We start from the raw sequence: 14,609 nt of genomic DNA on the forward strand, positions 1-14,609 counted from the left end.
ATCTGCCCTTTTAGAAATTGGGTAAAGTTGTCATTGTACTTAATATAAAAAGTACTAAACAACTAACCCTATTTTCCCAGCCCCTCATTTTCACCATGGTTGCCTACAGGTTGAATCTCTCAAGATTAGTTTTCATTCTTTTTATACTTCAATTATTTTATGTTTTAAACCTCATTAATTAATTGATAACATTAATTTGCAATGGTGAAACGCCGTCCTTTACAAACTGCAAGTGCACAAACGTGATCTGCATAGTATAGATGTCTCATGATGTTTTCCATGATATCTAGTGGGAGATCGGGCCATGGTCTCTCTGTCACCTGTTGTTTTGTGTTAGATCTTCCACTTTTGTATTTCTTGGCCACTCGATTCTTCATCTCTCACGTTCCTTTAGTTTGGGGGAGCAATAAATACAATTACTTTTTATAACTCTTGCAAAGAGATATCTCTTTACTTTAGATTTCCATCTTTCACTAAATCTTTCTAAACAAAATTCCATATTTATAGGAAGTTATGTAACTGTTGAAGTTGTGGGCTTCTTCATCTCTCACGTTCCTTTATTTTGGGGGAGCAATAAATACAATTACTTTTTATAACTTGCAAAGAGATATCTCTTTACTTTAGATTTCCGCATCTTTCACTAAATCTTTCTAAACGAAATTCCATCTTTATAGGAAGTTATGTAACTATTGAAGTTGTGGGCGGAGATTTTATAGCCCAATCAAGTCAAGTTTAAGCTTCATATGCTTGTTTTTTTTTTTTTTTTTTTTTTTTTCCAGGTTGTTGTTTTGGTAGTGGTGGAGAACCAAGCTATAAGAAGTCCTTGAATCACATCAAAGTGTCTTTGTCAAGGTAAAATGATTTTCAATCAATCATCCTCAAATTAGTTACTTCTCTCATCGATCAAAATAAATACTAATATTCTATTATATACTCATTTGTTTTTAAATGCAGAGTTGACGCTGCGACGCTGCGTTACAAATTATTATTTCCTTAGGTTTGCTTCCTTCAGCTTGTTATATTTTCTTTACTAGATGGATAACATATTGGATTGTGATTCTGAGGTAGAATCTCCAGTTGAACCTTCAGTTGCTGTAGAGTCAGTTGGTTCTCAGCCCCCTACTAGTACAGTTACTTCAGTATCCATTGGTCAAAAACGCCCAAGATCTTCTGTTTGGAACCATTTTAATGTTAAGGCTGATAAGAATGACGATGGTAGTGAAGTAAAAAAACCTGATGGGTCTGTTAAATATAGTGCTGTTTGTAAAATTTGTGAAACTCCTCTTTCTACTAGGGGTAGGGGAGGGACTAGTCACCTTCGTAGGCATGCAGAATCTTGTGTTATTAGAACTTCAACTGAGAAGGGTCAAACAATAATTGGTAGAACTGAGAATGGTGTGGTTTATTCCTTTAAGTTTAATCAGATAATTCCCCGTCGAGAAATTGTTAGGTATTTTGTCGTTGAGGAATTACCATTTGTGAAAGTTGAGAAACCAACCTTTCATAGATGGATTAAGATGGCATTTGGTCCATGATTTAAACCTCCTTGTCGCTTAACAATGAGAAGTGATGTGATGTTGAGTTTTCAAGAAGAACGGTCCCGCTTTGAAAGATATCTTGAGAAGTGTTCCCGGTAAAGTTTGTTTAACATCGATTTGTGGACGCCAAATCGGAAGCTAGGATATATGTGTATAACGCCCACTTTATAACTAAAGACTGGAAACTTCATAAACGAAGTCCTTAGCTTCCCGCTTCCCCGCACCTCACACCGGAAGAAGCGATTAGTGATGCAATGTATGCCAACTTGTTGAGTTAGGGGATATGTGATAGGATAGGAACTATAACTTTGGATAATCGTCTAACAATGATAGTGATGTGTCTCGGTTGAAAGATAAATTTTTGGTGATGCTACATTAAGTAGAGAGTCAGGTCATCTTCGTTGTGCATTACATGTCATGAATCGATAGTAAAAGCGAGGATTAAAGCATGTTGAGGTGTCCCTTAATAACATTAGAGAGAGTGTGAAACATCTCAAGTCTTCTCAAGGTAAACCGGAAAAGTTTTTTTGAGAACTGTAAATCTTTGAACATGAAGACAAAAAAGATTGCCCGTTGACATTCCGACTTCGGTGGAATTCCTTCCACCTTTATAATGTTGAGAGATGCAATACCGCATACCAAAAAGTTATTGATCTCTTCTTTTTATGGTGAGGAGTATGCAAATACTCCTACTCTTGCTGATTGGAAAAATGTTGTTGCTATTAGAGATCTTTTCAAGGTTTACCAGGATGCGACTAAGTTGTTTTCAGGGAGTCGGTATGTCACAATCTAGTGCCTTTTGTTATCAGTTGAGTAAAATCTTGTTGGTCTTGAAAAAATGTGATAGTGAACCTGCTTTCAAACCTATATATACTAGCATGAGAAAAAAAATATGATAGATATTGGAAAGATGTTCCTTTGGTTCTTGGGTTGGCTTCATGCATGGATCCCCGATACAAGTTTACGATTCTTGAGTTGTGTGTGGATCTGAATTATGAATATGAGCCTCAAGTTGTACCAAACTCAGAACTTACATTTAATCAGTTGAAAATGAAGACTTATAAAACCAAATTGGCTGAGCTCTTTGAAGAATATGAAAAGAAAATGGGTAATACTGAATTTGGTTTGAATCACCGTTCCTAATTAAGTGATGATGTTGACATTGTATTTGACTTGTTGTTACAGTGGAGAGCATCTTCTAGTAATACTAACAAGTCTGGTTTGCAACATTATTTGGAGCAGCCAGTCATTAAAGTCGACAAAGAGCCACCATTTAACGTTTTGGATTGGTGGAAAACTTAGGAAGGTATTTATCCAATTCTGTCGGTAATGGCTCGAGATTTACTAACTTCACCTGTTTCTACAGTTCCATCGGAATCAGCTTTTAGCGCTAGTGCAAGGGTGGTCAGCAAGTACCGCAGCTCTTTGTTGCCGAAGACTATTGAGGCTTTGATGTGCTTGAAGGATTGGTTTCAAAATGAAGAAGGGCTCCAAGATCATGGTGTGAAGCTGATGGAAGAGCTGATGTAGGATCTCGAGTTGTAACTCCGATGTCTATTTTGGACAAGGGGATAAAATTTTGGTTACATTTTGCGTTCCATTATCAAACAAGTATTAAGTACATGCTTCATTTTCCTAATTCAGACTTGTAGGTAATTTTGGATAAATTTTTGGTGGGGAGATGAATGGTCTGACTAGTGACTAGGCCATTTATTGGAAGGGTACGATTAGTTTTTTCAATATCTTTTTTATAATAATTATTATTCTTTAAGTATTACTATGTCTTACTAAGTTTAATTTTATGTTTGCTGATTGTGGTGGTATAGGTATCACATTGCATATTCAGGTCATATATTTGTGTAGTGCTATGGTGGGTCGGTGACTCGGTGTTACCTTTCAAGAATAGTTGATGGTGTACAGGTGATTTCTGATATTTGCTTAGACACTACTTAGAGTTTTGAACTCTCTAAATTGGTGAAAAAGCAATCAAGGTTCCTTACTCACGATCTTCGTTTCGTAGAGTTGGAATAAAGATTCGAACTAAACTAAAGCTTAGAACAACTACAAATTAGAATTTACAATAAGGGAACTAAAGAGTAAGGAGTAATTATTAATGCTAGATTTTTCCTTCCTATTAATAAAAACATTAAAATGAAAACATGCACTTAATAATCTAAATGGAAATTTGAAAGAGAAATTGGAGAGTTAATCCTCCTCATGTGAACTACCATTAGTGTTGATTTGAAATAGGTTTTGATTCTTCCTAAACTCATAGACAAGTCCCTAATGGAAAAATAGTTTTGATCCCTAGCATGCATGGCTCACTAAAGAACTCATACATGCTAGCAAGTGAAACCAAACAATGACTTATCTCTAAGCTCATTGATTGATTTCTAACTAAACTCTACACCAACTACCATTTTGGGGTAGGATGTAGAGTTAGTTGTTCTTCCTAAACCTACCAAACCAACAATTGGTTTACCCTCACATGAGTTAGACTAACTCCCCAAAAGGGAAGTTAGCTCATGATCCTTGGGACAAGGACTTATGAACTAATAAAAACTCAAAAGAGAAAGAGAGAGAGAGAGAGAGAGAAGAAAATCCACAACCAACTCACTTCTATTATTTCTTAGAAGAAAAAGTGTTCCTCCATTAAAACTATTACAAGCTTTTTAATAAAATCAAAAACTAACTTCTCATTTTCACTAAGGAACTAAAATAATGTCATGTGAGGAAAATAAGTCAAGGGAGTAATTGGAGTGTCCCCACATTTGTCTAATTTCTTCTCCATTTGAGAGAAATCTCATTTCCTCCCACGTGAATTATCAAACCACATTGATTCATTTTTATCTACCACATTAAAACAAAGTGACACCTTGCCTTTTTTTTTTCACTATTAACACCTAATCTAATTTATTACATGCAAGGTGTCAACTTTGCACCAATAATTTGTTATCTTTGTCTTGACATGCTTCATGATTGATGACTCATCCAATCTTGTGGCCCTCAATAGTGGGTCCATGTGCGATCCATGTAGCGCCCGGTATTTTGGGCGGTTTTACAACTTCCCGCCTATTAAGTAGAGTTCATCATACTGATTATCCGAAAGCAGCTCTCTTATCGCATTCGAGTCCCGGGTTCGGAGGTAGGAGCTTTGGAAGTTTGATGCTTCAACGTGGATTTGGGAGAATTCATATATCGCCGCCTCCTCGCTTTATTGCGGGTTTAACCAATATTTCCATGTTTACCGCAAATACCGCAAAAGTATGAAAACATATTTATTTTATGATTATTAAACACATAATGAACCAAATTTATATGTCTCAATGGGGTTTCATAATACACTTTTGGGTGCTTATCACACTACCCCCAAAAGAACAAAGACTTTGCTTGTCCTCCGAAGCAAAGAAGAGACACTAAAATAGATAAGTGGCCAAAAATGTGTAGTCCTAAACTAATTCTCGCTCAGAGTCGCGATTGCATTGACCATATGCAACAAGGCCTTAAACCACTAGGAATTCCCTAGTGGGCCGAGTTATAGCCTCGCGAGAGTTTTCCGAGAAAAAGATACTCACAAACTTTATTTATACTACAACGACTTCGACAAACTTGTTTCCTAAATTAATCTCGGATATCCATACATCTCCTTAGCAGGAACGAGGATTTATTTCTTTGAAACTCAAGTTAATATGTATTCAATAATTAAAACATCTACATATGATTATTCATGCGGTGAACTTTTCATTGAAATATACTAGCAGGGTTGTTTCTGGATCCTTGGAGAGCATACCTAAATGGGTTCTCACAGGTATGTGTTGAAACACATATTCACTCAAAATTTTTCCACTCAGGTTTTGTTCACTCAAAACGTGTGCAGTGAGCACACGCGTTCCTTACATCTCAATGACAAATCGAGGAGGAGCCGATGTCGATCAATCACGTCTACTACTTATTATCACACCACCCTACTCCTAATTGAGCTAGAGGTCTTTATTAGGTATTGTGGGGCTTAGGTGATAGTGTACAAGAAAATGGAAATGGATAATCAAAATTTACGAGTATGAGAGAATAGGGTCTTCATATATTTATACTAGAGAAATCCTTTTTTTCCTTTCCTTCTTCTAACTGAATTTTTCCAACCTTGTTCTTAAGCCTCTAGATACTAAGAATTTTTTTTTTTTTTTTATTTATTTTTATAAGGCTTAAGAACATGATTCTATTTTCCTTTTCTGAAGCAAGTAACTGACTTAAATTTGGGACAAGTCTTTCTCTTTATTCTTTCCACATTTCATCCTCTTTCTCATACTCATCACTTAGGTAGGTTCTTTTATTTGGTTTAATAGATGGGTAAGGAATTTTTGTGGTGAAAGTGAAAGGTTTGATGAATGGTTCAATTGGAGTGACTAGCGGTAATATTTGTAACGGTAAGAATTTTTAGCTATGTCGATCCAAAGAAGGCCTAAATTCTACCTAGGGTTGGGTGGTGATCAAGTAAGTAGATGCGTAATTTCCTCTAATCGAAAAACTACTCCTTTGTGTCATCACACACAAATCACTCATATCAAGGCTTTTGGTTAGATTCTCCGCGGGGTTTATAGTTTAAGTAACTAACCGTTGTTTTCGAAACTTATTGCTATGTACAATCAATGATACTCAAGACATGAATATTCATGAAAAGATGTATAAAACTATTGCGTACGTTATTATCTAAAATTTCTTAAAAACAAATCCTAATTCGGATACTAATGTGAGATTTCTAGACAATTTTCATCATTGAAAAGGAAACAAGACTTTGTCACTAAGTACAATTATTAATATGAAAATAAAAACTATATATAGGCTACAAGATGCCTAATTCTTGCTATAGGTTTAAAGCACCCCCAAACAGAATGATGCTTAGTCCTCGAAGGATCAATAATTAAAGAGAGAAAGTACCTGAGAACCGTGAGCAAAATTAGGGCTAGATTGCTGGAACCGAGAGGTTGGAGATCATAATATATTATTCAGAAAGAACAAGAAAATGTTCAATAACACACTAAACATAGCACACGATATAATAAACCACAGCATACGAAACATGAAAAACAATAGCACACCAAACAAAAGGTTTAGCTAGATATATGTACAATGGCAAACTCAAGTTTACCATCCAAACAGATCGTGAGGTCTCAAGCCCTCTTTAAGGAAATGCATTTCCTTAGCATCACGCCAATAGATAATAGTCTGCCAAATTTCTGCCCATTCTTTGTCTCCGGATTCCCTCAAATTGGTCTTCATCTTTTCGTCCTTTGGGTAACATCGAACATGCCTCAGGTATCGAGCGGGACGCTTCCATTGACGAAACCTTAATGAGCGAATGATTCTGTTTGCTGGGCACATGGAATCCACCTTGACCCAGTCATGAAAAGTAGCTGCAAACTGTGGGAAATGTGTCTTCATGATTCGGCAAGCGGTGACTGGTAAAAGTATATACTTATCCCGAAAAGTCGCGAGCTCGTTTTCAGCCGAGACAACACAACCTAAAATGTTAAATAATGCATGACCACGAGCTAGTGAATCAATACAACGCGACCTAAATTCATCGCCAGAAAAAAAATGCCAATCTCCCATAATGTTTAGGAGTACAAATAACATGGCAGTCCCATGTTCATGGTCATGCTTGCTAATGGAATGGTGATGTTACGCCATGGCACATGGCCATCTCCTTCTCGTTTGATCTCAAGACCATCACCATAAAGTCGCGAAATGCTTGCCACCGAAAAGAACGGTAAGAATTATGATAGATGTAATGCCAAGATGCAGCAGGTTAAGTGATATGGAAGGTCCAAAGTTAGAGCAAGTTGTTGTTCGAAAAAGATATGAGGTGTGTCACCAACTCGGATTGTGAATCCGTCTAAGTAGAAACCATGCGATGGTTGAATCTTTGGTGTGTCATCCATATTAGCATAAAAGTATGCAGCCAAACTAGGAGAATAAGTTTGGTCGTTGAAGAATTAGGGAAGACCACCCAATGTTTGTGATGTAATCATGGAAGAGATGGCCATAGGCATTGGAATCCATCATAGACCGAAAAGGATTGCTTTCGGGAATGATTTTGGGAGGGACCATGGATGATGAAGATGTCATGTTTGATGAAGATGCCATAGTGGATGAAGTAATAAACTAGGTACGCGGCAACCGGATGGAAAAATGAGTATGTAAGAAAATAGACCCCCTCAGAAGACATGTTAAAATTATATTAGTCACAATGGAAATGATGACAATCCTACTAAGCATTTCATACAAAATAAAACAAAAAGATAAGATAAAATACATAGTACGACGGAAAAATGTAATAACATATATGATTATATACTTATTGACTTAGTAATATCATGGATTCTGATATTGATCTAGAAGATGCATATTTTGCACCGCATTTTTTCATATATTTGTTGGCCGAGTTGCATCCCTGAATGTCCCCTTTGGTCGGCAGAGAGTACAGTTTGATTTTCCATTAGGAGAGCATGATTTTGCAAGAATTGAGAATGATTTTCCAAGATCTCCTCCCTGTTCAACATCATGCGTTTGACGATCTTGGAAATCCTCAAGAGTTGTGATGATGATATTCGACGAAGCGTGTAGTTCCCCAAACCCCGATGAAGAAGTTTAATGCCTTCCATGGGATTAATAATATTCAAGATGGCATTTTCATCAAATAAACCGCCGAATTTGAGCTTGAGGTGTTCTCGCTTCATCTATCGAGCATCGGGGTCCAAAACCAACAGAGTAGTCCGTTTGAAGTACCTTTATATATGCTCTTTGAAGGGTGTGTCTCGGAGATATTATTGGATAACCCCAACGAATCATAATCTGCGTACCAAAGTGGGTAGAACTGGCGACGCCTTGTTTTCTTGGTGATTACGCGTCGAGGTGTTGGATCGGACAAAAGTCATCTCTTTGAGTTTGCAAAATCCAAAGTAGGTGAAGTTGAGGCTTTGTGACTTCAGATTGGTGTGATGTACCTACCACATTATGTCCTAAACAGTGGAGGACAATCGCGTTGATTCTGTTTCAAAGAAGCTTGAAGAACCATGTGATGTGTATGTTCGACGTCGCCATGAGATACGGTAGCTCGCAGTAAAGTTTTTGCGGAATCGAATGATGACTCTTGAACAAGGGACTCTTGGGTTTTTAGTGGGATTTGAAGTATGTCGGAGATCATTTCCTTATTCAATTCCAATCGTTGTCCATAGGCATTGAAGTAGAATTTTCCATCTTCATAACCGCTAAATTGGTAGAACATCAAAACCAATTCTCGGGAATAACTAGCTGCTGAATGATATAGAAGAGGCGTCCATCCTCGACGTATGATTTCAGTGTCAAAATAAGGAGAAAACGCCTTCTTCGAAAGTTTTTAGGTAGTCTTTCTCTGCCGCTATTTTTCTTGGTTGAGCCATTGCTGAGGGAAGGATAGTGAAAATTGTATGAATAAGAATGGCTTTAAAAAGAAGAGATTTATAGGCAATCTATGAGGCTATACCAATCTGGAGTCCAAGTGTATTTAATGACCCATGTGATTATGAACAAAGATCATGGGGATCCACAGTAAGTCTTTTGTCATGTCAGATATCCAAATACAATTAATGAGATGGTTTAATGTTTAGAAAATACGGAGGAAAGTTTCACAGGGTAGTTAGACTTACACGTAATTTCAGAAATGATGATCATAACTTCGAGAATAGAATATGGATAGAATAATCGAAATGCATGTGTGACAAGTGTTATGTGTACCTTGTAGCGTCTGCGATTTTCTCCCGAACACTATGTGTATCCATTAATTATTTCGGTGAGTTCTGGATGGCCTTTCTTTGTTATGGTTTGTTTATTATTTTTTTTACTTATTATTATTATTTTTATTTTTTTTTATATATATATATATTTTTTTATATTTTATATTTTATATTTTATATTTTATTTTTATATTTAATTTTTATTGTTATATATATATATATATATATATATATATATATATATATATATATATATATATTTTTTATTAGAGAGGAAAAGACAACTAATATACACAACTAATTAATACGTAACCGCATACAAATGTGTGAGAATTATTTAACACACCATACTAATATACAAAATGAAAAACAGAAAAAGGGAGGGTTACATAGATCTAGATGTTCGGATCAAGTTATGCATGAGTGACAAGAGAATAATGATAAACACCTTGTTATCACGATTAATGTGATAGCCCATTCTCGCGCTCCTTTTCCCATCGCCTCTAGTTTATTCATTATTGTCAAGAAATTGAAAATTTGTGAAGAAGAAGTTGTGAAGATTGAGAGAAGGGAATGAGTGAAAGAGGAAAGGAGAGTAGTATTTATAACTTGGTTTCGACCGTTTGGATCGATCCGTTTGGTTCGACCGACCGTTGGGCTTTGAGAGTAGGCCCAATGAATCAAGGAGCAAACTCATATTTTTGAAAGTACTATATTCGCATAACATAAATAATTTCTCATTTAAACCGTCTGGAGATACAAAATTATGAGAAATCAACCGATATATAATAATTTAGCACTAAAAAATAAAAAAAACAATGCATTAGGGAAATAAATGACATAGTCATTTCTAAACCAAAGAAAATAAACATCTATCGAATCCTCGGGTTAGCGTAAGAAGAACGAGGTTTCTACGCCTTCGCCACGGCGAACTTCAGCCGAAATGACCGGGCGTGAATGTGGCCTATAGGATCAAAGTAACCGATATTGAATTGCTGGCTGATTAGCCATCATCATTCTCGAATTGGCCTTGGCGATTTCTCATTTCTTCTGGAATTCATTCAGGGAAGTAATCATCTCTTCCTGGCGAAGAAACATCATCCTGGCATACTAGAATTCATGTTCCTCAAGGCATCCATAGGAGTATTGATTCGGGCGATGGTATCTTCATTAAAACACGATCGGTGGTGAAGGAGGAGGAGGAGGTAATGTTATCATGCTCAATGTCATCTCTAGCTACCGGTCCCAATGGTCTAAAACACAAGTCCCAAAATTCCAAAATTCTCGAAAGACCTTGTTTCAATGAAAGGAGTAGCGGATGGAACCCTAAGTTAAGCATAAGCTGACCCTATTTGACGCTGGTCGTAAGAATATGGCCTAGGAAGTGGACCATACAGAAAGTGTGCTTCCTCTCCTGTAGGATCCACAGTAGGTGCAAGAAAGTCTTGTTCACGTCAGACGTCTTTGAAGTTCCAATGACGTTGTGCGCCAACCATTGAGTGGCGGCTAATTGGTTACGCCTCGGCGAATGCCGGTACACGCCAGCTTTGAGCGATGTTGTACTCCCCTCGAAGCGTGTCAAACATCAAATCCTCGTGGTCGGATACTCGACAATAACGTGGTCGGGCTATCGAGTTAATCGAATCGCGGTATTCAAATCAACTCCGGCATGAGTTCACGTTCCATCCCATCCGTAATCCAAAATTCGTCACCCCGAAACCTCCATTATTATAAAATTTCAACACCAATTCTTCAGAATATTGAGCTGGATTCGATGCAATAGATATTCCCACTCTACTTTCAATTTCCTCATCAAAAATGGGTGAAACATCCCTAATTATAGAGATTTGTGAAATTTCTCTCGACTGTAATTCGTCTTCGTGCTGCCATAGCGCGGTATAATTTAGATTTTGATGGTGCAAATATCAAGAGGAGGTGGAGGAGGTGGTGCTGGAGGAAGGGGGTTGAGGTTGGTGGAGTTTGGCCGCGTCTTGGCGTCCGAATTCTCTCATTTGGTATGCCGCTAAGTGGAGTGGATAGTGAGGGGACCAAGATCCGTTTTTTGTGGAAGAAGAAGTGAGGTGGACGGACGGGGCTTTGTACCCGGATCTTGGGTTTTGGGTCGGGTCAAAATTTTGGCCCAAGTACAAATGAATTACAGAAATTCCTCTTTATGTCCCTAAAAGTTCGGAATTTCAAAGCGTGGAAATTGATTCGTTTCAACTCGAATTTAACGGATGAGATATCGAAACGATCGATATTAAAATGTCATCCACTAGAATATGAAAAATCACATTCAAACATCATTTTTTTTTTTTTTTTAACAATCTTTGGTTTTATTTATTTATCCTTTATATACAAATGTACAAGTCGAGAAGAACGCGGTCGACAACACCGAAATCCAAATAAAACAACACATCACAAACAAACCTTAACTCGGGCAACTTTCATGTCGGCTGGGTGAACCCAATCCAGCCGACCGCGGGCTTATCCTTTATGTTTTGGGGGCCTGGGGTTTAGGATCGTACCATCCTTGACCAACGCAATGGTCTAATAATAATATTACCCTTAGTACATATGGTATAGCCTCAAACCGCCCAAAACAAATCCATAGAAAACCGAATGGGGTTGGCACAGGGGAATCCATTGCCCGTCACGAACTATGAAATATCCGATGGTGCATATCACGACTCTCTTTGGGCACCATCTTTGGGTGCTAATAAAACAAAACGTGTATATACATGTTGAGTCTTTTAACGCCGATCCTCAAGACGAATGTGAGTCTTTTAACGCCGATTCTCAAGGCGAATGTGAGTCTTTTAACGCCGGATCCTCAAAGACGAATGTGAGTCTTTTTAACGTCGATCCTCAAGACGAATCCCAACCCGTGGAGCAACGGACGACGACGAAGTTTATCATGTTGAGCTGGTGTCGACAATAATATACCTTATACCGCTCATCTCGGATAAAAGATCAAGACCGGACAGAAAAGGAGTTTGATGGGTTCATACACCACCCCATCCTTTTAAACAAATTAAACTTTAAAAAAAAGTACTACCACCATTACCAATTCGAGATGGGTGAGATTTGGACCAAATGATGAGTTGGAGTTCATGGGAAGAGAATAGAAAAGGGAGGAGAAAGAAGGAGTTGAAATTTTTGGTACCCATTGTTTTCCGGAGGCACGCTTTGCTCTATTATCGGAAGACATTTATACTTTCGGTTCTGAATTAGAGTTTTTTTGTGGACTAAGGTTCCGCTTTGCAACCACACACTCTCTAGGAATTTTAGAAAAGAAAATAGAAGAGGGCGGCTACCCTAATGGCATACTTTTCCCCGCTTAAATACATGGAAAGAAGTACACCAAATGAATCTATTAGTCTGGTAGACCGGATCATTGAAAGAGTCTCTTCGACATCCGGAGAGCGAACTCATGATAATGTTTAAAGCGCTACCGCCATTTACTTGGAATTCGCTTACCATCATTTTCGTTTTTCGAGAGATAGCCCCATAAAGGGTGTGACAGAGAGACGATGAAAAGGACCGGACCATCGAGTTTTAATTTTTCTAGAAAAATGTGTAATCTTGAGTTGTACATCAAAACTTTTGACCGACTTTGAACTCTTTTCGCAATATGTGCTTGTCATGCACTCTTTTCATGTTGGCTTTATAGGATTTGGAGATCATAGGCATCATCCGAATTTCCTCAAGCTCATTTAACCCGATTTTCTTTTTAGCCGCCATGTTAGTGTTATAATTGGGGCTTTTGATGGCCCATAGAGCGGTGCTCAAGTTCAACCGGCGGATGACAAGGTTTTCCAAAACGAGGGCGATCACGGAGACATCCCTATAGGTGTCTTAAAAGGCATTCAGATGCCCACAAGGCATCGATAATCGTAGAGACCAGGTCTTTCCTAGAAGGATTAGCGGTTTTTCCAAAATAGATTTTATTTCTCGATTAGAGACTTCTACTTGACCAACGGTTTGAGGATGATACGGAGTTGCCACTTTGTGTGTGACTCCATATTTCTTTACTAATGATTCAAAATTTTATTGCGTAAATGTTTTCCCCTCACTAATTATAGCTTTTGGAACACCAAATCGAGAGAAAATATTTTCTTTTACAAACAAAACCACCGCTTTTATGATCGTTAGCCGCGACATGCCAATGCCTCAATCCATTTTGACACATAGTCAACTGCTACAAGTATGTATAGGAAGCCATGAGAATTTGGAAATGGGCCCATGAAGTCGATGCCCCATACATCAAAGATTTCCACAATTAGAATTGGATTTAAGGGCATCATATTACGTTGAGTAATGCGACCTAATTCATTGGCGGCGACAGCATGCTTTGCAATGCTCATGTGCATCTCTAAACAGTGTTGGCCAATAAAACCACATTGTAGAACCTTGGCGCAGTTTTCTTACCACTAAAATGACCACCACAAGATTGTTCATGGCGGAAGGATAACACATCGCGTTGTGTTCCCGGTCGAGGAATGCAACTACGATTAGATAGTGTCGAACAATACTTGAAGAGGTAGGGGATCATCCCGAAATAGAATTTCACGATGGATAAAAACTTTTTCCGGTCATTCTGAAGACCAAGATAAAGGAACTTCCTCGGTAACTAAGTAATTTACTATGTCAACGTACGCGGGGCGAAAAAATAGAGTACAAGTGTTCATCCGGAAAGGAATCACAGATATAGGTTCAAGATCGATATCAACGTCCACACGACAAGTCTTGATAAATGGTCTGCAACCACATTTTAAGCTACTTTTTTCTCTAATTTCGAGAGTAAACTCTTGCAAAGGAGAATCCATCGGATCAACCTTTGTTTTGCATCTTTTTTTAAGCTAATAGATAACGGCGTGCCGCATGGTCGATGTGAATAATAGTTGGAGAACCCACTAGGTAAGGACGAAACTTATCTAACGATATACAATGGCGAAAAACTCTTTCTCGGTGGTGGTATAGTTTCGTTGAGCTTCATTAAGGGTTTTACTCGCATAGTAAATGACAACCGGGCTTATCTTCTACTGTTGCCCTAAAGATAGCTCAATAGCATAATTAAGATCGCGTCACACATTAATTCAAAAGGTTTAGACCAATCAGTGGTTGAATTATGGGAGCGGTAGTTAATCGCGGTTTTAATACCTCAAAGGCTTGTTTGCAACTGAAACTGAAATCAAAAGCGGCATCTTTAAGCGGAGGAGATTGGTTAAAGGTCTAGCAACCTTTGAGAAATCTTGAATAAATCTCATATAGAAACCTCAAATTGTCCTAAGAATCT

At 37.9% G+C, this 14,609-nt stretch overlaps 1 protein-coding gene across 1 annotated transcript in view; it reads left to right on the top strand.

The window, feature by feature from the left end:
* The first annotated feature begins 958 nt into the window (after positions 1 to 958).
* The window catches only part of LOC147481285 (uncharacterized), a 29,972-nt gene continuing 16,321 nt past the window's right edge, over positions 959 to 14,609 (top strand). The window contains exons 1-5 of the mRNA XM_086578888.1: positions 959 to 1,400; positions 2,215 to 2,315; positions 2,724 to 2,757; positions 2,841 to 3,259; positions 3,365 to 3,458. Coding sequence (XP_086435014.1) covers positions 1,035 to 1,400; positions 2,215 to 2,315; positions 2,724 to 2,757; positions 2,841 to 3,068 — 729 coding nt within the window. The 5' untranslated portion in view covers positions 959 to 1,034 and the 3' untranslated portion in view covers positions 3,069 to 3,259; positions 3,365 to 3,458. The remainder of the gene's footprint in view (positions 1,401 to 2,214; positions 2,316 to 2,723; positions 2,758 to 2,840; positions 3,260 to 3,364; positions 3,459 to 14,609) is intronic.

This window comes from Coptis chinensis, chromosome 8, assembly GCF_015680905.1.
Source record: "Coptis chinensis isolate HL-2020 chromosome 8, ASM1568090v1, whole genome shotgun sequence".
Classification (NCBI taxonomy): Eukaryota; Viridiplantae; Streptophyta; class Magnoliopsida; order Ranunculales; family Ranunculaceae; genus Coptis; species Coptis chinensis.